Source organism: Palaemon carinicauda, chromosome 2, assembly GCF_036898095.1.
Source record: "Palaemon carinicauda isolate YSFRI2023 chromosome 2, ASM3689809v2, whole genome shotgun sequence".
Taxonomy (NCBI): domain Eukaryota; kingdom Metazoa; phylum Arthropoda; class Malacostraca; order Decapoda; family Palaemonidae; genus Palaemon; species Palaemon carinicauda.
Genome location: NC_090726.1, coordinates 158,286,911 through 158,313,236, shown reverse-complemented (window position 1 = coordinate 158,313,236; position 26,326 = coordinate 158,286,911). Strand labels below are relative to the sequence as shown.

The 26,326-nt window shown below is 34.4% G+C and overlaps 2 protein-coding genes across 2 annotated transcripts in view; both read right to left on the bottom strand.

The window, feature by feature from the left end:
• LOC137620752 (uncharacterized) overlaps positions 1–20,202 on the bottom strand; it is a 43,673-nt gene extending 23,471 nt beyond the window's left edge. Inside the window, exons 1-8 of the mRNA XM_068351146.1 lie at positions 19,670–20,202; positions 19,275–19,505; positions 17,931–19,160; positions 17,562–17,636; positions 17,147–17,197; positions 1,820–2,212; positions 1,425–1,655; positions 66–1,310 (exon numbers count right to left, since the gene is read on the bottom strand). Of these exons, the coding sequence (XP_068207247.1) occupies positions 66–1,310; positions 1,425–1,655; positions 1,820–2,212; positions 17,147–17,197; positions 17,562–17,636; positions 17,931–19,160; positions 19,275–19,505; positions 19,670–20,038 (3,825 nt within the window). The 5' untranslated portion in view covers positions 20,039–20,202. The remainder of the gene's footprint in view (positions 1–65; positions 1,311–1,424; positions 1,656–1,819; positions 2,213–17,146; positions 17,198–17,561; positions 17,637–17,930; positions 19,161–19,274; positions 19,506–19,669) is intronic.
• Positions 11,728–17,173, bottom strand: LOC137628244 (extracellular matrix-binding protein ebh-like). Its single transcript, XM_068359413.1, has 7 exons — positions 16,982–17,173; positions 14,653–16,851; positions 14,290–14,514; positions 13,333–14,145; positions 12,998–13,219; positions 12,196–12,645; positions 11,728–12,057 (listed from the first exon to the last, which is right to left on the bottom strand). The coding sequence occupies exons 1-7, from the start codon at positions 17,135–17,137 to the stop codon at positions 11,815–11,817; spliced, it is 4,308 nt and encodes a 1,435-aa protein (XP_068215514.1). The 5' UTR covers positions 17,138–17,173; the 3' UTR covers positions 11,728–11,814.
• Positions 20,203–26,326: the final 6,124 nt, after the last annotated feature.

The window sequence follows — 26,326 nt, the reverse complement described above, 5'->3', positions numbered from 1 at the left end:
ATATTGAAAATATTTCATTGTTTTAAGAAAGTTTCAGTTATATAGGAAAGAAATCTTAATTTTACCTTCAAACTTGAATTTTCTTCTTGAGTTAAGGAGAGAAAATTACATTCTGTAGCATTATCCTCCTGGTATCTTCTGTATTGCGTTATTAAGTCGCCGTTTTCAAACAGTATACTATTTTTGGACAGAATTTCTTCAAGGGTAGAGATAACTGATCGTCTCATGGAAAAGAAAGTGGATTCTTCCAGAAAACTGCCCTTATTCAAGATTCCTAGGTGAACAGCTGACTCTAAGTTTGGTGACTGTGTCGTATCACTATGAGGAAAATGTTTAGTTTCCATCTCTGGCAATTGGTGTGAAGTTTCAGTAGCTGGTTTTTCATCATTAGATTTGGTCTTTTCTTGTGTTTCTTTACATTCATTCTCAGACATGAAACTCTGTTTACCTGTTAGCGCTGAACTTTCTTGTTCTGACATCATTTTCTGTTTTATACATTTTGTATTGTTTAAATGAGTAGACTTAGTTATGCTGCTGAGATTTGAAGGCAGGTCATTATATGTGGCGTCACAACTTAGTGTTTGAGTCTTGATGGTTAGATCCAGTTCGTCATTTCTGTGGCCAAGAATGCAATGTTGCATTGTTTCTACGCGTTGATCAATGTCTTTTTTATTGGAAATCTGACACACATCTGGCTGTGACCCAATGCAATTAGTAACGGATTCTACAATCCTTCTTGATGCAACATTACCATTAGTAGATCTTTGTTGATAATGAGAATCATCATCATTGAAGGAAACCTTCTTAGTATCAGAACTATCGTTTGATACTTTTATTTGTCTTTCTGAAGAGTTTGCGGTATGATCGTCCTTTGATTCTTCCATCGTGATGGGAATGATGGTTTCCTTCACCTGTCTCTTTTCTCCTAAAGGACTTTGTGACAAGTAAGCCTTTGACTGGTTGCAGCTGGTAGTGAGGGAACAGTCCTTTTCAAGATATTCTGTCTTATTTTCGATCGATTTTTCTTCTCTGCTAACCCCCAATATGGAGCAATCTTTCATTTTTCTTAGAGCTTTTAGTTCTCCTTTTCTTGAAGTTATCAATTGGTCTTGTCCTATTGCTGATTCCAATGAACTTTGGCAAGAAATGTCTGAGCAGTTTCCAGTGGTTCTTACTGATGAATGGGCATTTTGTATGTCGATGACTTTACATTTCTGACCATTGTTATCGTTAATGTTGTCGATGATATTTAGTCTTCTATGTCGATTACTTTCCATCCCACAAATGTCAGAGTGTGTATCAGTGTTTGCCTGGGGAAGATGTTAGAGTATAAGTATTTAAAAGAATAATTATATGATAGTCTAAAAACACAAAATAAATATATTTCAATATCTTTAATCCTGAATAAAGAATCCTATACTAACTTTTGGAGGCATTGTAATAGTGAGGATGCCATCAGAAGATAAGGTGGCGGAGACAGCATCCCAAGTGACATTGTCTGGCAAAGAGAACTGATAATGGAAGTTTCTTGGAGAATGACAACAGTTTCTTATTGCCTTTCCTTCATCCTTTGATCCTTCAACGACGACAAACTTCTCTCCAGTAATTCTTACTTTGACATCCTTTAACTTGAGCTCACATATATTCATCATAACCTGTAAAGACAGAAATGATAAGGTATTTGCAAATTTACAAAGTGTATGACTTGATGAAATTTCCAAAATATTATTATTTTGATTACAGAAATTGATTGAGATCCGGTTTCTTTTAACTACATTATTTGAAGAATTAGCAAGACAAAAACATTTAGATATCTTACCTCATAATCTCCGTTTTCTCTAACAACTGCAGCGAATTTGTTATCTTTCATTTTTGTGTTGGATGAAGATTCTGTTTGAGGTGTGAGTCGTTTATTGAGACTGGTTTCAGTCTGTAACCAGGTGTCTCTGATGTCTCCTGCGTCGTCCCAATCAGCCAAGCAACTTCTGAATTCGTGAAGGAAACTTTCTCTGGCGTTTTCGAAGAAAGTGTTGTCGAATAATATATCTGGAAAATCGAAGTGAAGGGATGTATCCCAGAGTCCACTTGACCCTTGTCTGCAACCACTGATGTGTCCCATTTTTGAAGATGAGGAGGAAGATGCAGAAGAAGCCACTGAGTAAGATTTAATTCCATGGACGGGGGCCATTTTTGTTATTAATTTTTCGTTGTATTAACTTTTTTTTAATATAATTCCTTTTTGGAAGGAGTTAGGACCTTGAATCCCGAACCGTTCGTAACTAACACTTATCGATGCTTTAGTTGTTGTGGTCCAACACACTTATTGATGCTTTGTTGAGTGGTTTAACACTTATTGATGCTTTGTTGAGTGGTTTAACACTTATTGATGTTTCGTCTGTTGTGGTCGCACTGATACTGATGGTTCAGGCGTGTTCTCTCTTCTATATATCTGTTAAACTTGTTGACCAATGTGACGTGTCTGCTGCGCCAGCCAACTATTTTCGCTGAAGGCTCGTGTACTGTGCCAAGGATTCTTGGCATCCTTCAGAAAGTTAATCCTGCCAATTACTAATATGTCTGGATATAGATTTTCGTCCATTGAAATACATATATCGGTGTATTTAAGTTTGATAATATCCTTTTTTTTTGTCAGTGACTCATTTTCTTTATTGTGAAAAACCAGTCTATTTATTAAATATTTTTAGATTTGTTATTGTTTTCAGTGTCTCCCATTTGCTCATAATTAGATATTTTGAAGCGATTTACATAAGTATTTAAGATTTGTTTTTCATTGCTGTTAACTTATTATTTTTCTTTTTGTTTTTGAAAAATATAAGTGCTAAGATTTCGGATTTACATTTTTATACATAATGTATATATTTAGATATAGATGTTTTATGTGTGTGTATATATATATATATATATATATATATATATATATATATATATATATATATATATATATATATGTGTGTGTGTGTGTGTGTGTGTGTGTGTGTGGGCGTGTGTATTAATGTATATGAGTAAATATCTTCAATACATAGAAAATGAAGATACCTCATAGAAACTCCATACACAATTCATGATAATTTTCCTGTCGTTTAACTATAGTTTCCATGCGTATCAATAAGAGTTTTTCAAATATTTTTTGTACTAAAATTGAAGAACGAATCGCTAGTGTATTGTTTGTTGTGGTTTCGTGTACTAATGTTTGTTAAACAACGTGGTTTTACTCTGTGAGGCTTCGAATCTAAGTGATTTTATACCTGGTTTTGGTATTAGAACGAAAATCGTTTGAAAAAAATACATTAGTTTGATACTAAAGGTTCACCACATTCAAAGAATAATTGTATAATAATACGATTTTGGACTTTCACTTATACTCCCCAAACAACATTTTATTCCTCTTTTATTTCTTAATATAATACTTGATTTACTTTATTTCTTTGAAGCTGTTAGTAAAAAGGCTTTATGGTTTTTTTTTTTTAGGTAGGAGCATTTTTCCATATTTATTAAAAATAATCTATAATTTTTTTCAAAACATGTTGTTTACTCTTAAAAATATAAACAAGAACAAATCTCATATTTTGGTGTTATTTATGACCATGAAGATTTCATGAAATATACTGAAAACTATAAGACGTGAGTTAATGAGCAATGTTAATCATTTTGCTAAATTCTAACTATTTTCAAACAGTAGTCGTAATCGTAAGATATCACAAATGCGAACTGAGTTATAATGAAATCTATGTTTAGTTTTCTGCGGACACCAGCAAATGCTAAAGAATGCCAATTACTTGGCACTAGACGTCAGTTCAAAGGGAAAAGTAGCCAGCTGACGTGGCAATTTCGTCACATTGGTCAAGGGTTTTGGCATATATACACACACATATATATATATATATATATATATATATATATATATGTGTGTGTGTGTGTGTGTGTGTATATATATATATCTATATATATGTGTGTATATATATATATATATATATATATATATATATATACATATATATATATATATATATACATATATATATATATATATATATATATATATATATATATATATATATATATATATATATATATATATGCATATATACTCCTTTCTGGAGGTGAGTACCTTAAGATGGTGAAAAGCTTAACGCCAGACAGAGTTCACATGTCTGAAGCCTTTTTCCTAAGACCAGCAATCGAAGTTTTCATTATGTCCAAGACGATTTTAACATTCCAAAGAGGGATTTTTAATAAAATAAAAAATGAATAATAACACAGAATGACTCCTTTCATAAAATCAACATTTACTCAGAGGCTTCTTCTATGTCATCTTAAAAGATGGGAAACATCAGTGATTGGAGAAGAGGGTCTTGTGAACACTGGGATACATTCCCTCCCTTCGCTTAGACAGAAATATCATTCGACGACGCTTTTATTTTATCTTATAAAAGGCGTAAAATACCTCCAATCTCAAATAAGAGCCTAAGCTAAACAAACCGCTTCTATAAACGTTTCAGGGTTTATTTTAATGCTATTTGTGAAGAGTATAACTTTTGGATGGAGAACATTGAGTAAACGTAACGAGTTATTGAGTATCCACATGTGTTGCGGATGAAGTTCATCCAAGTAAATGAGAAGGAAGTACCCATGTCACATATATCATCAGAAGCAAGAACCTTACAATGGTCGTGTACACTATGAGGGTGATAATGATGCAAAAGAAATTGTATAAAAAATTGTAAAGCAAGGAAAAGATGTGCATAAGACTGTGGAAATTTTTCATTTTGCTTAGACTTAAAAAAAAATTGTTGAAAAGGAACCTGTCGAGACTCACACTGACATTATCCTGAACCATGAAAAGTTTCTTTTTGATGAGGATTCTTTCCTTCCAAGTTTGGACATCTTGTTTTTTCTTAGTGCGGGATGGAATGACAATAAGAAACTTTACCTGCTGGAGCAAAGTGATGACGACAGAATTGATACTTTTGCAGAAAATGAACAATATTACATGGTAAGTTTGATTTTAGAGGATTAGTATTATTAGAAATAATCAACCAGTAGTCTTTAAATATGGAAATCTTCATAACCGCGTCTATAAAATACTCTCTTAGGTCTTTCCTGATATTTAGTTGTCAGTGTTGGTGGATTCGTTACTGTAAATGAATCGATTAAGCCAATATCTTTATTTTTCGCCATCTTTAGATCATCTTAGATGTCAGCATCTACACAGAATTTCTAAATCGGGTTAAAAGTCCTGTACGAAAGGATTAGTTTATAAAATGCACATCTTTGTCAAATGATGCTGGGCGTGAAAATGCGAAATTAATTTCTAAGAAATTTGACTAATTTTATGGATATTGATATGGAGTCAGGTTTCAGTAGAACCTTCTTAGATGATATTCTTACAGAAAAGAAATGTGTTTAAAACAATTTTACTTTTATCAACATCATTTAACACTCATCGAGACGAGCAAATCATTATTGAAAGGTTGTTATCTCCTATTCATCTAGTTACTGATGGTTAGCCTTGCAAGGATAATAGGATTTAAGCATATTTTCAATGTATGCTAATACAAAAACCAATATTTATTCAATGGTTACATTATATTGAAGCAAAGAATAAAAGCAAATCTAATTTGGCAAGTAGGAAACAAAGGCGTGCCTAGAGTGTGAGCTGATGACATCACGCAATGTTCCTGCCAAAGTTTCGACCCAAACCTTGGTATCTTTCTTAACTGGACAACACACAACGGTAATGCAGTGTATTTATAGGAGGATGCGAAAAAAAGACAGATAAAATGTCATTCATTTTAAGAAGTTCCTGGTCAAATGTTTCAGCCTCCAGGAGTTGAGTCCTTTTTCATTTAAAAAAAAAATACCATCCTAATTTAGAGTAATTTTTAGCTCAATTACCGAAGCAGGTCTGCTGTGCACTGTCTTTCATCATTTTATATGCAGTTGCTTGTATACTGAGGGCTTTCATACATTTTCTTTTTTAACCAGAATGCTAATATATTTCAATTGTTGCAGAAGTTCATCTTAATTATTTTACAAGACAACCTTTTTTCGTGATTTTCATCAACTCGTCAGTATTAACTATTGCCCTCTCTAGTCCCTTTGGTGATGGGGCAGGATGTTGGCGAAGATCACAGCTCTTAACTCGGGTCTTGGAAGCGCTCTCACTATTCAGATGCTTGGGGAACTTGTGGGAACTTGTCATACTACATTCATCATCATCTCTTGTGGTATATCCAATATTTCCATTGGTTACAGTTGACTTCCTTAAGTACTATTATTTGTATTAAAGGCTTTTATATATTTCTTTGAATATGTAGAAATGGGGGAAGAAAGAAGATATTTACTTCAGTGGTTCTTTGTAACCCATCTAGGATATCGAGGTTTACCCTTGCCAACTGACACCTGTATAACATATCTGTTTTGATGTTTCTGTTTTAAAATATTTTATTGTTAATTTTTTCTCATATTGTTTATTTATTTCCTTATTTCCTTTCCTCACTGAGCTATTTTTCCCTTTTGGAGCTATTGGGCGTATAGCATCTTGTTGTCCAATAGGGTTGTAGCTTGTCTAGTAATGATAATAATATGGATTCTTTTATGGCAGGAAATTTTAACGTAGGTATCATCAGATGTTGTCATTGGATAGGACGCAGTGCTTTCAAATTAGGATAGTTTCAGTATAGCAAAAAAAAAAAAAAAATGTCCGAGAGAAAAGAAATGATTAAATTTCAGCAAGAGCTTTAACAAAAATAAAATTTTGATGAATGAGATAAATACAGATTAAATCTTAGATTAATAGATGAACACGGAAAATTGGTATCGTTTGAGAATGCTGCTTAACATTCGGGTAGCAGGTTGGCCAGGGCACCAGACACCTGTTGAAATACTCAAGCTAAAGAGTTATTGTATCGTTTGACTGACCTGATAGTAATACTTTGGATCCCTCTATATGGTTACGGTTTTTTTCTTTGCCTACACATACACCGAATAATCTGGGATATTTTTTTTACACATTTTCGTCTTTCCTCATACACCAGACAACACCGAGGTTACTATAATTCTTTTTCGCTCAAGGGGCTAATTACTGTACTCTAATGGTTCAGTGCCCACTTACTTCTTGGTGAGGGTAGAAGAGAGACTGTAACTATGGTAAGCAGCTCTTTTAGGAGGACACTCCAAAATCAAACCATTGTTCTCTAGTGTTTGGTAATTACCATGTTCTTCCACTGTCTTGGGTTAGAGTTCTCTTCCTTGAGGGTACACTCGAGCACACTATTTTTTTATCTTTTTTTTTTTTTTTTTTTAATGGTGTGTTGGGGAGGCTTATGAGAATGCCCATGGTTGCCTGGTGGTGTATAAAGAGGTTTTCTTTTCCCTATCTATTTCTTTTTCTTTTTAAAACCATCATTATTCTCCTCCCTTCAATTGAAGTGGCTATCCTGGAAGGTATTTAGTCTTGCATAATGTATCAGTTCCACTTGTTGACTAGTTTTTCCGATTTTTTTTTATAATCTATGAGTTTGATCAATCACTTTATTTATATTTCCCTAAATTAGTATGTTTTTGTTATCACTCTTGGTAATTTAAACGTTAAGTATGGTGTATCTTGTTTATTACCATTAATTCTTATGCTGTCTGGAGACATTGAGCGAAATCCTAGAGTTTGTCAAAGTCATGTACTGTATTGCAATATTCGTGGTCATCATGCAATTATTCAAGACCTTACAGTTGCGTCCAGACAGTATGATATTCTTTTGTGCTTAGAAACTCTGGTTTCTAATATGAGGCATTCATTTGAGCTCTCTATAACTGGTTTCAAGAAGCCAATAATTTTGAAACGGGATGCCTTTCCAAGGGCCAATGGAATGGTGGTGTATATGAGGACAGATTACTCCGCTTCTCATAAGTCCTGCTATGAATGGGGATATTATGAGATTCAGGTAATAAGAGCTTGTGGCAGGTATAACAACTTCTATTTGTGTTCGATCTATTGGAATCCAGACATGGATGGTTCTATTTTTGATTGTCTTCTTCCCATTTTGGCTAAGATACAAGAAGATGATAGAAAGGCCTCTTTTTTCTTTGTTGGTATTTCAATGCTCAACATAGGGAGTGGTTAGATTCTTTTTCTCCTACCGATCGCCATGGCTTAAGAGCTTTAGACTTTGTCTCTGAATCAGGCTGTGAGCAGATTATAAGTGAAGCTCCTCACAGGTCTGGTAACTGCTTGGACCTCGCATAAACCGACTCCCCTGTCATTATAACAAGTAAGGTTGGTTTTCTAGTTGGGACATGTGATCATGCCTTGATTTCATCAGTAGTGAAGACTGAGCAGCCTGTCCCTGATGTATTGTACTCATGTAAGTGTTATATGAAATCTCCAGCCGACTCGAATGTGATTTTGCGTGATTTTTTGGGGCCTGAATTGGTCGCAGTTGTATAGTAGTGTTGAGCCTGTTGTCCTTTCGAATGAGAATCTAGTCAACATAATTGATAGACGTATCCCTTCTCGTGTGGTAAGATACCGAGTGAAGGATAAACCCTGGTTCAATGGTGATTGTAGAAGTTAGGGGGCTATCATCTTAGGAAAGGTAACAGATAAGATTTGACTTGGCATAACTTTAGAGATTTTACACAGAGTTTATGCTACAACTGAAAAGGAATACAATTTAACAATACAAGAAACCCTTTCTGGTACAAGCAAGGAACATAAGTGGTGAACTACCCTTAAATCTGCACTATTTGGTGTAGATGCAACAGTTTCAGCTTTACCTAAACCAAATGGCTCTTTCACTCACAGTCCAAAGGGAAAGGCAACCGTTTTGGCTGATGTGTTTGACAGTAACCAGATGTAATGAGAAACTTGATCTTCCTCATTCTTGTTTTCTTGAGGCTAAACTAAGTAGTTTAGTTTCTTGATCACGTGAAATTAAAGCTCTCTTGGGGGACCTTGATGCTTATGGATGTGTAGACCCAAATGGTATTTTTCTTTCGTTTTTTATAAAGACTGCAGATTTCTTAGCTCCAAAGTTATCTCTTATTTTGGATAAGTTAGAAAGAAGAGGAACTTTTAGCACTTGTTGGAGAATGGGTAATGTTACTCCAATATGTAAATGTTTTTGTTGTAGCTCAAGGCCAACAGATTACTGCCAAATTTTCACAACTTCCGTATTATTTAACGTTTTTGAGCGTCTTTTGGCAAAATGTCTTAATAGGTTTGCCGAAGGTAATCATATCTTCCCTGGTTTCCAATTTGGTTTTCGTAAAGGACTTGGAGCGTGTGATGCCCATCTTACAATCTCCAATGCTGTACAGAAATCCTTTGATTGTGGCTAGGAAGTTCGTATGATTAGCCTTGATTTTAGTGCTGCCTTTGACCATGTTAATCATGATGCCCTTGTATTCGAACTCATACAGTTGGGAGTGTATGGTTCGTTTCTTAGCATCATTATTGAATTTTTAAGTAATAGATCGCAGAGAGTTGTTGTTGATGAGCACCATAGTGTGAGTATAGGAATGTGATATCTGGTGTTCCTCAGGGTTGTGTTCTTGGCCCATTACTTTTCATACTATATCCCTTACTAGAGATCTAGCTAAACTTTGTGTAAATTATGGGGCATGAAGTTGAATCCTAACAAAACTCAAAGTATGATTGTAAGTAGGTCAAGGACAGTGGCTACTCAACATCCAGATCTCAGCATTGATTATAATTTTTTAACTCTGTATGACTCTTTTAAAATTTTAGGTGTGGTTGTCGACAGAAAATTTACTTTTGAGAAACCAATTAGGTCTGTCTTTTTCAATTGCACAAAAAATTGGCTTATTGAGAAGGTCTTTTAAGATTTTCGGTGATCAATCTGTTTTGAATTTCATTCTACCTTGTTTCAAGTATTGTTCTCTTGTCTGGTCTTCAGCTGCTAATTCTCATCTTAATTTGTTGGACAGGAACTTACCGTTTATTAAATTTCTTATTCCTGATCTAGATATTAATATCAGGCTCCATCGTTCAATTAGTTTGTTATGCATGTTGCATAAGATTTTTCATAATTCTGATCATCCTTTACATTCACATTTTCCCGGACAGTTCCATCCTGTTCGTAATACTAGGCATGCAGTTAATTCTAATAGTCAGGCGTTCTCCTTCGTGTGGCTAATACTGCACAGTATTCTAGAAGTTTTATTCCAGCTGTGACCAAGTTGTGGAATGATCTTCCTAATTGGGTAGTTTAATCGGTAGAACTTCAAAAGTTAAAAGTTGCAGTAAATTTTTTTATGTTGAACAGGCTGACATAAGTCATTTTAGTTCATTTATGACATACCTGTTTTGATGTTATAACTGTTTTTAAAATATTTTATTGTTAATCTTTTCTCAAATCGTTTATATATTTCCTTATTTCCTTTCCTCACTGGGCTATTTTTCCCTATTGGAGCGCTTGTGCTTGTAGCATCTTGCTTTTCCAACTAGTTTTGTAGCTTAGCTAATAATAATGATAAAGTAGGCCAAGGAAAGTGGCTCCTCAACATCCGGTTCTCAGCATTGATAATGTTTCTTTAACTTTGTATGAATCTTTTAAAATTCTAGTTGTGATTCTCGACAGCAAATTTACTATCGAGACACACATTAGGTGTGTGTCTTCTTCAGTTGCACAATTTTTTTTTTTTTTTTAATGTAAATCTTAAGATTTTTGGTGATCAGTCTATCCTGAAGAAGTGATTTAATATTTTCATTCTACCTTATTTCGAGTATTATTCTACAGTCTGGTCTCCAGCTGCTGATTCTCATCTTAATTCGTTGGACAGGAACTTACGGTGTACTAAATTTCTCATTCCTGATCTAAATATTAATCTGTGGCACCGTCATTCAATTACACTGTAGTTCATTATGCATGTTGCATAAGATTTTTTATGATTCTGACCATCCTTTAAATTTAGGTCTTCCTGGACAGTTTCAGCTTGTTGGTAATACTAGGCATGCAGTTAATTCTAATAGACAGGCCTTCTCCATCATGAGACTCAATACTGCACAGTACTCTAGAAGTTTTATTCCAGCTGTGACCAAGTTGTGGAATGAACTTCCTAATCGAGTAGTTGAATCAGTAGAACTTCAAAAATTCAAATTTACAGCAAATGTTATGTTGAACAGGCTTAATAATATAAGTCCTTTTAAAACTTATATATAAATATCTATTTTAATCTCGTAAGTGTTTTTAAAATATTTTGTTTTAATTGTTCGTAACTTTTTATATCGTTTATTTATTTTCTTATTTCCTTTCCTCACTGGGCTATTTTTTGCTTTTGGAGCCCTTGGGATGGTAACATCTTGCTTTTCCAACTAGGGTTGGAGCTTGGCTAGTAATAATAATAATAATAATAATAATAATAATAATAATAATAATAATAATAATAATATAGAGAAGCAGCTTTGAACGTTGCAAGAATATTTATATGGCATTCAATATTTTCAATCCTTCAATTTCCCTTTCAGTAATTTGTATTGGTTATTTCGAAAAGAATATGTATTAAATATGCACAATCATTTTCACTTTCTATATCAGGACCTAAAAGGATGTCACGTGAATCATTATGCGTGTATTTTGCGATTAGCGATTTTCTGTAACTCAGCTTCAATACTCTTAGAAACAGGGATGGAAGAAAACTCTAGATGGAAATAATTTTTATATTAGAAAATTAATGATATTTGAAAAATGTATTATTTATGAATGAAAAATAAAGATATATTAACTCTCTTGTTGAAAACGTTTACTCTAAGAATAAGGGTCGATCTGCATGCTACTAGTCTCTCTGTACACCAATTCTCTTGGAAAAGTCGACAAATAGAACTCCGTCTGAAGACAGAGTAGCTGTTGCTTCAATGAAGTTTGTCGTTTGTGGAAGAGAAAAGGCTCTCTTGAAGGACTGAAGTGACGATGAAGAGGTATCTGTCTTCTCTACCTGCCCTTCTATCACAAGTTCTTTCTTATCGACTACATAAACCACAATTGACTCTTCAGAGAGGTTTGCTACATCCAGCACCACCTGTTGGGTTAGAACAGCAGAATATGTTGAATAATTCAGTGACTGTTATGTTCAAATCCATTATTTTAGGAAATCTTGGTAATGGTTATTAGGTTTATTACTTCCACCAAAAAAGAAAATATTTGAACAATTTCTCACCTTATAGCTGTGTTGGTCTTCTTGAGCATGGAATGCCTGGTTTTCCAAGTTTGGATTCTGGTCTCTTAAGCATTGGTATGTCTCGATGTCACTTGCATTTTCACAATTCTGGTCGACAGTACGTCTCATTAGAACCTTATTCAATGCTGTCTGGAAAAGAGTATGGACCTCGTGGAAGAAAGAATCGTGGAAGAAGAGTCCCCTTTTAGTGAATGGAAGAAGTCTGACATTAGCAAAACAGCTTTCTAGGGTAGAAGTACTCGTGGCTTCACTTGACTCTTTCCATCTTGCAACATCCGAAACACTTCTGCAGTTTCTTCCTCCTTCGGATGTAATGATAAAGCCTTTGGACTGGATGAAGTTTGGGTCCCTATTAAGTGTTTGGGTAAGGGCACTGACTTTCCCGACTTCATCTTGACTCAAAGACCTTTCAACACTACTTGACTGATTCTGTAAAGTAAAGAAAAGGAACAGTTGACTTAAAATTTTATATTTGACTTTTTGAATTGATATGATAATAAGAGCAAAATACTTATTTGCGCATGGAATTAAATTAGTTGGCATAGATTAGTGAATGTCTTTGTCTTTCAAACACATAAATGATCAGAGTAATAAATAAACATTTGATAATTGTTAAATTTCCTATAATTCTTATATCCATTGAATAATGGAATATAATTTAAAATGGTTTTTATACAAGAATATTGTTGTATTTCGATTACAAAATCTGGATCATTGAACGTTTTATGTTGAAATATTTCATCATTGGTATACACAAGTTTTTTTTTTTTATTTTACTAACCTTTTTAAGGAATGTGATTGCCAGAATGCCATCAGATGACATTCCACTGAAGCCTGATTCCACATCAATGGTAGAAGGTAATTCAAATCTTTGTGAAAAGGATTTCAAATGTTGGCCTTCTTCTTTGGTTAAGGAAGCCCATTCTATTACCACTTCCTTTTGTTCCTTGACTTTTATATCGATATGTGTCTTCTTTGTGTAGATGCCGACATCTAAGATGATCTGAAGACAGATTGAAAACAAAAGATTAGAGATTTTTACTAAAGAAAAGAGAGATAAGTTTTAAGATGCACAATCAAACGAACTGGGAAACGATTCACTGCATGAACACTTACCATGTAGTATTGTTCATCTTCTGCGAAAGTTGATATTCTTTCTTCATTACACTCAGCTGCTGGTCTAAGATTCTCTAAGTCTGTGTGTGCATCAATTTCAGTAGAAAAATGTCCTGCTTTGGACGTCAACTCCCTAACTGGCCATGCAAAATGAAGACGAGCTCTGTCAAAGAATGTATCCTCACCGAAGAGTCCCTTTTCTTCAACATGTATTGAGATGCAGTTATCGGTGTATGGCATTTGCATGGTGCCATTTTTGACTGCAGGGAGGACTGACTTGAATGCAGATTGATTCTCAAAAATGCCAAGTGAAATAACATTTTCTAAAGACGAAATCACATCCTTTTTCTGCCTCATCATCTTTGAATTTTCATTTGCATCATTATCTTTGCAACGGTCAATTTGATAATCATGATGAATTTCATGCTTTATGTTATTGGAAGATGTAAGATTTACACTTTCTTTTCCCTTTTGTCCACTACCCACTTCATAATGTTGATGAGCATCATCTGAAGAACAGCTTACTTCCATGAACTTATTGTGATCTCTTGACAAAGATTCTTGTTCTTCAGTCAATCCATTTCCTGTAGTAATGATCTGGTCTGTTAATGCTTGTATATCAGAAGAACAATATATATCTTCATCTTGATTAGATAAGGTGAGATTCCTGCCATTAAAATCAACGGGGTTTGAGGCTCCCTCCCAAGTGAGCTTTACTCTTTCCTCAACGTTGTGAGATTCCTTATCTTTCTCAGAATTGTCAGTAAAGCAAACTTCGTCTGAATTCTTTACTTGTAGAGCTTCCAATAAGACCTGTGTCGGGGTAATACAAAACAATTTTTATTTTGAAATGCATCTTCGTAATGTTATTGTAACATCGTATACATCTATGAATAGTTGTGTATTTTCAATATTACTAAAATCATTGTACTTAAAATTGGAAATTATCTCACTAACCTTTTTATTGAGGGTAATCGCAAGAATTCCGTCGGTAGAAAGTCCACAAATACCTGATTCCATCTGCAAGCCAGTAGGTATGTCGAAGGTTCTGTAACAGTCTTTTAGATGGTCAAGTTCACCGTCGTTGTTCATTACTGAAGAACATTTGACTAAAATTTTATTATCACTAAGTACTTCAACCTCTATTTCTTTCTGTAGATACGATCTGACATCTACGAACATCTGAAAAAAGTAATGGAAAGATGTATTGATTGAATTTATTTTTTAAAATTATGTTTTTTTTTTTTCAGGAAATTAAAAAAAAAATCATACATAATTTTCAAAATCAGATTGTTTTTGATTAGATAAATGGATTCTTACCGTGTATTTATATTCGTCTTCTAATGAAGTGACTATTTTGTTTTCTTGATCCTCCAGAAGGCAAATGATTCTTTTATTGACATCACCGCTAACGGAAGTAGAAGTTCCCTCGTGAATGGAAACGTTTTCCCCCTTTTGGAAATGAAGGCGAGCACTCTCGTAGAAAGTATCAACATCAAATGAGCCCTTTTTAATAACTTTCAGTGAGGTGCATTTGTTATTGTAAAGAAATACATTGGTTTTGTCAGTTGAAGTGAAACTTTTTTGCAATTCTTGTTGATTAATCTTGAATGAAGTAGATGACCTCTCTGAAATGTCAGTGTCGTGTTCTGATACTTCTTTTACTGTTATATTGGCTGTATTTTTATTGATGTGAGTTTGTGGGTGAAAGTAACCATGTTCAGTTTGCTCATCCATAGAATTTTCGTTGAACCCAACATCTTTGTTAGCTTTTGTATCTTTTTTCCAGACAGAGTAAGTGTTATCTTTAGAATCAATTAACCTTACATCTGAAGTATCCTCTGATTCTTCTTCTAGGACAAGTTTGGTGAATGCCACATCTCTATTAGCATCTGATTGTTCCTCTTGGACATCTTCAATGAATAACATTTCCTCGTTAGCCTGTAATTCTTGCTTCCAATGTGATTCTAGTTTGTCTTTAGAATTAGTGACCACAATATCTGTGTCAGTGTCTGATTCTTCGTGTATGACAGCTATGATGGACCCAACATCTCTCTTGGCAAGTGATTCATCCTTCGAGACAGATTCAAGTTTATCATAAGAATCAGTGAATCCTGTATGTGTATTAGCCTCTGATTTTTCCTTTATCGCAGGTTTGATAGACATAACATATATGTTAGCCTGTGACTCATCGTTGTGGACATAGGAGTGGTTATCTTTAGAACTAGTGAAGCATTTATATCTGTTGGCTTCTAATTCGTTCTCTAGGGCAGCGTCGATGGACCCCTCATATCTACTAGCCTCCAATTCTTGCATGCAGGCAGATTTTTGCATGTCTTTAGAATTGGTGACACCAATATATGTGTCCGCCTCTGATTCTTCGTCTATGATAGCTTTGATGGACCCAACATCTCCCTTGGCAACTGATTTATTCTTCGAGACACATTCAAGCTCATCTTTAGAATCAGTGAACCCTGTATGTGTTTTAGCCTGTTCTTCTTTTACGGCAGCTTCGATAAACACGACATCTCTGTTAGCCTTTGATTCATCGTTCTTGACAGAGGAGTGATTATCTTGAGAACTGGTGAAGCATTCATATCTGTTGGCTTCTGATTCATTCTCTAGGGCAGCGTCGTTGGACGCCTCATATCTACTAGCCCCCACTTCTTGCCTATAGACAGATTCTTGCATGGCTTTAAAATTGGTGACCCCAACATCTGTGTCCAGCTCTGATTCTTTGTCTGTGACAGCTTCAATGGCCCTAACATCTCTCACGGCAAAGGAATCATCCTTCGAGACAGATTCAAGCTTATCTTTAGAGTCAGTGAACCCTGTATGTGTGTTAGCCTTTGATTCTTGTGTTTCAGCAGCTTCGATGAACATGACATCTCTGTTAGGCTGTGATTCAACCTTCTGGACTGAGAAGTGATTTTCTTTAGAACTGTCGAAGATTTTATATCTGTTGGCTTCTGATTCATTCTTTAGGGGAGCGTCGATGGACCCTTCATATCCACAAGCCTCCAATTTTTGCTTCCAGACAGATTCTTGAATGTCTTTAGTATTGGTGACCACAATATCTGTGTTAGCCTCTGATTCTTCGTCTACGACAGCTTCGTTGGACCCAACATCTATCTTGGCAACTGATTCGTCCTTTGAGACAGATTCAAGATTATCTTTAGAATCAGTGAACCTTGTATGTGTGTTAACCTCTGTGTCTTCTTTAACGGCAGCTTCGGTGACCACGACATCTTTGTTATCCTGTGATTCATTCTTCTGGACAGAGGAGTTATTATCCTTAGAAGTGATGAACCCTTTATCTCTGTTAGCTTCTGATTCATTTTGTAAGACAGCTTTGATGGACCCCTCATATCTGTTAGTGTGTGATTCTTCCTTCCAATCCTTGTTGAGCATATCTCTTGAATTTAGTAACCTTGCATCATTCTCTCCTGATGATGGGGTCGCAGTTTTGAAATTTTTTGCTTGTGCCGGTGACTTTCCTTTTACATCTATTGATAGATTCTGTAAGGGAAAAAATAATAGCAATGTGAATTAATTTTAGATGTAAAGCTATTTATTAACTCAATATAGAAAAATTAGATTATTATGAGGTTGAACCACCCATGTTAGTAATTTCTTCATTGATTCTTACCTCTGAAATAGCAAGAGAAGCCTTCGAAGTCAATCCGTTCCCATAGCGTCCAGACATAACATCAATTGAAGATGCTTGATCGTTATCAGTTAAACGAAGCTCCATTTGTTTTTGACTTTCTTGTAGTAGACTGTTGACATTTTGTATTTTATTCATATTGTCTACAGTCTTTGGGTCCTCATTACAAGGTTCGTCAGCGTTGATCTGTGGACAACTCTGAAAAAATAGTTTTAACATAAGGGTAAAATTTGTACTTTTAAAAATGCTGATATATATATATATATATATATATATATATATATATATGTATGTATATATATACACTTATGTATATATACATATATATGTGTGTGTGTTTTATAAATGCATATATAACATGTCTTTCTGCTTTGTTATTGAGATGATCTGGTCATTGTTACTTGAAGATACTTGGCTTTAGTGGAAAAATGTTGGAAATCAATATTTGTTAAGCTTCTCCATAAGGAATTGATAAGCATCAAATGTGTACCTTTCATATCTATATGATCTAAACACCAAATAATAACTGACACTCCAAGACTTTCCCCCATAAATAGCTTACCTCTTTATTGATGGTGATCATAAGAAATCCATCAGAAGAGATAGAAGCGGAGGCAGATTCAACTGAAAATCCTTCCTGAAGAAGGAATGTTTTTCAAAAGTCCTTTTTATTTTGATGCTGCCTCTTCGTATGTGAGCGTTGGCCATCAATGCGTATTTCCTTTCCGTTCACTATGGAAACAGTTATGCTCTGTTCCATTAAGCCGAAGACGTCAACAACAAACTGCAAAGAAATGATTTAAGAGTAAAATATTTACTGTGTCTAATTCTAGAAATACTTTATATTATTGCATTGCAATATTGAAAATATTTCATTGTTTTAAGAAAGTTTCAGTTATATAGGAAAGAAATCTTAATTTTACCTTCAAACTTGAATTTCTTCTTGAGTTAAGGAGAGAAAATTACATTCTGTAGCATTATCCTCCTGGTATCTTCTGTATTGCGTTATTAAGTCGCCGTTTTCAGACAGCTTACTATTTTTGGACAGAATTTCTTCTAGGGTAGAGGTAACTGATCGTCTCATGGAAAAGAAAGTGGATTCTTCCAGAAAACTACCCTTCTTCACGATCCCTAGGTGAACAGATGACTGTAAGTTTGGTGACTGTGTCGTATCACCATGAGGAAAATGTTTTGTTTCCATCTCTGGCAATTGGTGTGAAGTTTCAGTAGCTGGGTTTTCATCATTAGATTTGGTCTTTTCTTGTGTTTCTTTACATTCATTCTCAGACATGAAACGCTGTTTACCTGTTAGCGCTGAACTTTCTTGTTCTGACATCATTTTCTGTTTTATAATATTGTTTAAATGAGTAGACCTATTTATGCTGCTGAGATTTGAAGGCAGGTCATTATATTTGGCGTCACAACTTAGTGTTTGAGTCTTGATGGTTAGATCCAGTTCGTCATTTCTTTGGCCAAGAATGCAATGTTGCATTGTTTCTACGCGTTGATCAATGTCTTTTTTATTGGAAATCTGACACACATCTGGCTGTGACCCAATGCAATTAGTAACGGATTCTACCATCCTTCTTGATGCAACATTACCATTAGTAGATCTTTGTTGATAATGAGAATCTTCATCATTGAAGGAAACCTTCTTAGTATCAGAACTATCGTTTGATACTTTTATTTGTCTTTTTGAAGAGCTTGTGGTATGATCATCCTTTGATTCTTCCATCGTGATGGGAATGATGGTTTCCTTCACCTGTCTCTTTTCTCCTAAAGGACTCTGTGACAAGTAAGCCTTTGACTGGTTGCAGCTGGTAGTGAGGGAACAGTCCTTTTCAAGATATTCTGTCTTATTTTTGATCGATTTTTCTTCTCTGCTAACCCCCAATATGGAGCAATCTTTCATTTTTCTTAGAGTTTTTAGATCTCCTTTTCTTGAAGTTATCAATTGGTCTTGTCCTATTGCTGATTCCAATGAACTTTGGCAAGAAATGTCTGAGCAGTTTCCAGTGGTTCTTACTGATGAATGGGCATTTTGTATGTCGATGACTTTACATTTCTGACCATTGTTATCGTTAATGTTGTCGATGATATTTAGTCTTCTATGTCGATTACTTTCCATCCCACAAATGTCAGAGTGTGTATCAGTGTTTGCCTGGGGAAGATGTTAGAGTATAAGTATTTAAAAGAATAATTATATGATAGTCTAAAAACACAAAATGAATATATTTCAATATCTTTAATCCTGAATAAAGAATCCTATACTAACTTTTGGAGGCATTGTAATAGTGAGGATGCCATCAGAAGATAAGGTGGCGGAGACAGCATCCCAAGTGACATTGTCTGGCAAAGAGAACTGATAATGGAAGTTTCTTGGAGAATGACGACAGTTTCTTATTGCCTTTCCTTCCTCCTTTGATCCTTCAACCACGACAAACTTCTCTCCAGTAATTCTTACTTTGACATCTTTTAACTTGAGCTCACATATATTCATCATAACCTGTAAAGACAGAAATGATTAGGTATTTGCATATTTACAAAGTGTATGACTTGATGAAATTTCCAAAATAATATTATTTTGATTATAGAAATTGATTGAGATCCGGTTTCTTTTAACTACATTATTTGAAGAATTAGCAAGACAAAAACATTTAGATATCTTACCTCATAATCGCCGTTTTCTCTAACAACTGCAGCGAATTTGTTATCTTTCATTTTTGTGTTGGATGAAGATTCTGTTTGAGGTGTGAGTCGTTTATTGAGACTGGTTTCAGTCTGTAACCAGGTGTCATTGCTGTGTTTTGCGTCGTCCCAATCAGCCAAGCAACTTCTGAATTCACGAAGGAAACTTTTTCTGGCGTTTTCGAAGAAAGCGTTGTCGGAAAATATATCTGGAAAATCGAAGTGAAGGGATGTATCCCAGTGTCCACTTGCCCCTTGTCTGCAACCACTGATGTGTCCCATTTCTGAAGATGAGGAGGAAGATGCAGAAGAAGACACCGAGTAAGATTTAATTTCATGGACGGGGGCCATTTTTGGTTATGAACTTTTGTTGTATTAGCTTTTTTCTTTGTAATATAATCTTTATTCGGAATGAATAGTAGGAAGGATTTAAGAACTTTTATCCCTGAACTCTTCGTAACTAACACTTATCGATGCTTTAGTTGTTTTGATCTAACACACTCAGTGATGCTTTATTTTTTGTGATTCTACACTTATTGATGCTTCTTCGGTTGTGGTTGCACTGATACTGATGGCTCAGGCGTGTTCTTTCTTTTATATATCTGTGAAACTTGTTGACCAATGTGACGTGTCCTCTACGTCAGCCATCTATTACGGCTGAAGGCTTGAGTTCAGTGCCAAGGATTCTTGGCATCCTTCAGGAAGTTACTCCTTCCAAATACTCTTATGTCTAGATATAGATTTTTTCCATTGAAATACATTTATCGATGTATTCAAATTTTATAATACCCTTTTTGTTGCGAAAAATCAGTCTCTTTATTAATTTTTTTTTTTAAAGTGTGTGTGTGTATGTGTGTGTGTGTGTTAGTATGTGTATGTGTGTATTGATTTATATATAATATATATATACACACACACACACACACATATATATATATATATATATATATATATATATATATATATATATAGATATTATATATACATATATATGGGTATGTAGCTACTTGAAATACATATAAAAAATGAAGATTCTTCAGAGAAACTCCATACACACTTCATGATAGCTTTCCTGTCATTTAACTATAGTTTCCATACGTATCAATAACAGTTCTTCAAATGTTTTCTTCACTAAAATTTAAGAACGAATTGCTATTTTACTGTTTGTTGTGGTTATGTGAACTGACGTTTGTTAACGTGGTTTTTACTTTGGAAGGTTTCGAAACTAAGTGATTTTATACCTGGTTTTGGTATTAGAACGAAAATCGATTGAAAAAATACATTAGTTTGATACTAAAGGTTCACCACATTAAAAAAATCATTGTATAATAATACGATTTTGGACTTTCACTTATACTCCCCAAACAAGATTTTAATCCTTTTTTTTATTCATTAGTATAAAACGTGAGTTAATTCAGTTACTTGACAAAATAATCATCGATGTTACTTTATTTTCTTGGAGCTATTAGTACAAAGGCTTTATTTTTTCTTTATATAAGAGTATTTTTTAATTTTTATTAAAAGTAATCTATGTATGGCAAGTACTCTCTAAGCATAGCAAAACTTGTAGTTGTTTTGATTACATTATTAAAACGAACATATTTACCAATATTTTTTTTTCCTTTTTTTTTGTCATTTTGTGTTATCAAAAAATATTGATTAGCAATATGGTTATCAAATGGAAGTATAACAATTATTACATTTTAAACGTCAAAGTAATTTTAGTTATATCGGCAAAGACCCTAAACGTAGAATCTTAATCTTACTATTATATCAAAACGTTGTTTACGCCTAAGAAAATAAAGAATTACAAACCTCATAATTTGGTGTTATTTGAAAGAAAAAAATATTACTTTGACCATGAAAAATTCAAGAAATATACTGAAAACTATAAGACGTGAGTTAATGAGCAATGTTAATCATTTTGCTAAATTCTAACTATTTTCAAACAGTAGTCGTAATCGTAAGATATCACAAATGCGAACTGAGTTATGATGAAATCTATGTTTAGTTTTCTGGGTACACCAGCAAATGCTAAAGAATGCCAATTACTTGGCACTAGACGTCAGTTCAGATTGAAAAGTAGCCAGCTGATGTGGCAATTTCGTCACATTGGTCAAGGGTTTTATATATATATATATATATATATATATATATATATATATATATATATATATATATATATATATATATATATATATATACATATGTATATGGGTATATGTATGTGTGTATATATATGTATGTATATATATATGTATGTGTGTGTATATATGTATATATTTATATGTATGTGTATATGTATGTATATATATATATATGTATGTATGTGTATGTTTTGCTTATGTATTTATATAGATAAGGCTACCATGTTTTCATATAAATAAACAGTACTGAAAGTCAAAAAAAAAAAAAAAAAAAAAAAAATTTACCCACCGCTAGAAATGACCCTTTTTGGCAGGTGTCTAATGAGCTTGGGGACTCCGCCCACTTAACACCTGACCCAAGCCAAGGTAGCTGGTAAGGGAGTGTCCTTGTTCTCTAAATCTCTATATGTATGTTCGTACGTTTGCTTTCCCTATAAAATGTAAGGAAACCTCTCTCAATAAATCAGTCTTCTGAAGAAGTATCACGAAACTAGTCAGGACTTAAGCGTATATTTCGTATTTTCATTTTCCCTGTGGTTCTTCTGCATCTGAGCATCACGTTTTCCTGTGATTTTTACGTATATATATATATATATATATATATATATATATATATATATATATATATATATATATATATATATATATATATATATATATAATTATATATATACATATATATTTACATATATATAATTATATATATACACATACATATGTATACATATATATTTACATATATATATATATATATATATATATATATATATATATATATATATATATATCATCAGTATCAATACAACAAAGTGATAGTTACAAAAGGTCGCAAGACCTACAATTCAAGTTTTTAATATCTCCAAGACGATTTTAACCATTCCAAAGAGGGACTTGTTTAAGAAAACGAAGTTTAAAAAATATGGCCCCCGTTCATAAAAACAACACTCACTCAGAGGCTTCTTCTGCGTCATCTTATATTGAAAATTTCAGAAAAGGGTCTTGTGAACACTGGGATACATACTAACTGCTTCTCAAAACGTTTCATGGTCATGCTAGTTCTATTTTGGTTGAAGATTCACATATTGAAACTTTTGGAAGTAGGATATTGCAGTAAACGAAACTAGTAATGGAATATCCACATATGTTGCTGATGAAGTTCGTTCAAGAAAAAGGAGAAAGAAGTGCCCATGTTACATCTTTACGTCATCAGAAGCAAGAAACTTACAAGAATCATCTACTCTATCGGGACAATATTGATGCAAATGACAGTATGTAAAAAATGTAAAACAAGAAAGGGATGGGTATAATTCTGTGGAAATGTTCTCTATTTAAAAAAAATGATGTTACAATCGAAACTGACGAGACTTTCACTCCGGTATTATCCTGAACAATATGGAAAAAGAGACTTTGTGAAGCATTTTCCTTCTTTCATAGGATTCTCCCTTACTTGTAAATGAAGTTTATAAAGGGAGAAAAACTGTCCACGTTAGGACATCGTGTTTCTCTTAGTGGAGAGCAGACTGATAATAAGAAACTTTACCTGTTGGAGCAAAGTGATGACGACAGAATAGCTACTGTACTTTTGCAGAGAATGAACCATATTACATGGTAAGTTTTTTATGATCAGTGTTATTAGAAATAATTATCCAGTAGCCTTTGTAATATGGAAATTTTGTAAACTGTCTATTAAGTACTCTCCTAGTTCCTTTCTGATATGTAGGGTGATGTGTTCACGACCCGGACAGTAAAATGAATAATATTCATAAAAAAAAAGTTATTGAGCTACAGAAGAGATTTTGTGCTTAAAAGAAAGTTTAACTAATGCCCCATCTTATGCTATGAGTTTCATATCTGTAGATATTATATTTTGGGTTTTACAGCCGTTTTTAAAATCCAAAATTCTCTTTCCGGGTCGAGACCGCGTGGTCACGACCCGGACGGGGTTGTGGTCTCAACCCGGACGGATGTTTTGGTCCACCAAAAACACACTTAAACCATTGTTTTATATTTTTTCTTAGTAAAAACATCCAGAACATGACACTGAAAGGTGGAATAAAACAATTGGTAGCAAAATCTCAATGTAATACAAAAATATATATATTAAACAAAAATGGGAAACTGAATGACTTAAAACTAATGCATGTTAAAGTGAATGACTTAAAACTAATGCATGTTAAAGTGAATGACTTAAAACTAATGAATCTTAAAGTGAATGACTTAAAACTAATGCTAATGCATGTTAAAGTCCCTCAAGGGAGGGAGGACCTTGATGAGGTTTGCTTGTCGTTGGGTGGTCCCCGTGCTGACTGTGAGGACCCCCAACACCCTGCTGCGGTCGACACTGTCGACATCCCCGATGTGTGGGAAGTGGAAGGTGTCCTTCAGCAAGGGCGACCTTATCCTGAGGAAGTCCAACTGCAGCTGCTGCCCGTCTTCCTCCAGGGAAATTACCTTGCCCACAAAGTGGACAAGCTCCTCAGACCTCTTCCCCTGGAAGAGAAGCTAGACCAGGACAAAGTCACCCACCTGGGGGAAAAAATGAAAAAAAAGAATGAATAGCCTAGCCTATGGAATGAATGAATAAGGAATTTGGCTTTAAAACCAAGCCATTCAGCTCGGCTACTAAATTTGACAATTATATAGAAATTTTCTTCTAGACTTAGGCTAGGCTACTTAGCCTATGCAATAGATGAACATAATCTAGGCTAGGATAGCCTAGGCTACAGATTTTGAAATATGAAAAAAAAGAATGAATAGCCTAGCCTATGGAATGAATGAATAAGGAATTTGGCTTTAAAACCAAGCCATTCAGCTCGGATACTAAATTTGACAATTAAATAGAAATTTTCTTGTAGACTTAGCCTACTTATGCAATAGATGAACATAATCTAGCCTAGGCTAGGCTACAGATTTTGAAATATTAAAAAAAAGTCCCTCACCTCTGGCTCCTTCTGGACGAATGGATAGGAGGCAGCATCAAACTCGAGCTCTTCTGCAATCTCATCTGAATATTCAGATGAGTCGTCACAGAGTGCAGGATTGTCGATAGCCTCCTCATCACTGCTGCTCGCCTCAACTGGCTCAGACCTCCTCCTCTTAGCCGCCTGTCGTGCCTCCTGCCCTCTCTTCTTCTCCTGCAACCTCCGCTTCTTCTCCTCTCTGGCTGCTTTCTTCTCCTCCTTGTCCCGCAGCTGGCTAAGAGCCTCCTCATCCTCAGTCAGGATGCAGGCGCGGATCTTCTTGCGCCCTCTAGCAGCAGGGCGGGGACGAGCCTTCGGGTAGGGCTGCACAGAATTCGTCTCTAAAAGATTAGACTTATTGATGTAGATTCAGGTTCCAGTGGAATATCCTCACAGGGTATTCTTACAGTAACATTTTCTAAAAAGGTTACTATATGACAATTTTTCATATGCATTACCAATTAACACATTTTATTTGAGCTAAATATCAAATATGAGTGTGGCTGTGACATTATTTTTTTTTCTCGGAAATCACCCCTTCACAAGGAAAGGGGCTCCATTTTGCCTAATTATTTATTGATATATTATGTAGGTATATTGTATAAGAATCCCTTCAAGAAAGCATTTACCATTTGAAAAAAGATAGAGGTGTAAACAGTGTCTTTACATAGAATATCTGTATCTTTTTAGATTGGGTCATCTCGCCAAGCAATATCTTGGAGTCATGCAGATGGCTGGAAAGCCAATACACAGGTTTTAAATAACTCTCTCAAGCTGAGATGAATTCAGACAAGTAATTTAAAAGAAATTCAATGTAGATTCACATTTTTTCGTCCTTGAGACGAGAAACGCTAATGTTTAGAATCCTGTTGGCGTTAATTTAAGACAAAATTATCCCAATAGGTTGAGGAGAACGAAAGTTATACAGACTATCCGGATTTTTTTGTAAATAATAACGTTCTGTATCAGTCGTGTCTTGATTTTCAATACAAAGCTCGTGATTTGGCAAGGAACACTTCTGCAGCTTGACTAACCATTTTTTCACCTCCCTATTTGAACCCTTTAATGTGATGTAAAGGTTTCAGATACATTACACAGTACATTCATGTGCTGACTAAAATGCAAACTAAGGACGTTTCTGGAATGTATCTGTTTTACCATTATCATTTATTATAAACATATATTTTGTTTTAAATCTAAAAGACGTCAGGCTATGAATGTGTAATTCAAATTACCTCGGAATTTCTAAGATTTTTTTCGCTATTACTTGAATCTTTGCCTTGGAAAAAATATCCATTTAGGTTAAATCAAATTGAGTGAATCTAGTACTACATTTATTTTTTTGTTTCTTTATGTAATCAAATTAAGAAATGCAAAGACATATTTGTGTTTAAAACTATTTTACTTTGTTGGGATTGCAAGTGATGTGTGTGGCAAGAAGATTGTTGGAGGCAGCATGACTAAGGGCAGTGAATGGTGGAATGAAGGAGTGAAGGTAAAAGTGGAAGAGAAAAAGAGGGCTTTTGAAGAAT

Excerpts from the sequence above, each read along its gene's own strand:
- LOC137628244 (XM_068359413.1), bottom strand. The coding sequence starts at position 17,137 with ATGAATAAAATACAAAATGTCAACAGTCTACTACAAGAAAGTCAAAAA. Across the intron at positions 14,515-14,652 it reads AAGACGAATATAAATACACG|ATGTTCGTAGATGTCAGATC; the intron begins GTAAGAATCCAT and ends TACTTTTTTCAG. Across the intron at positions 13,220-13,332 it reads AAGATGAACAATACTACATG|ATCATCTTAGATGTCGGCAT; the intron begins GTAAGTGTTCAT and ends ATCTGTCTTCAG.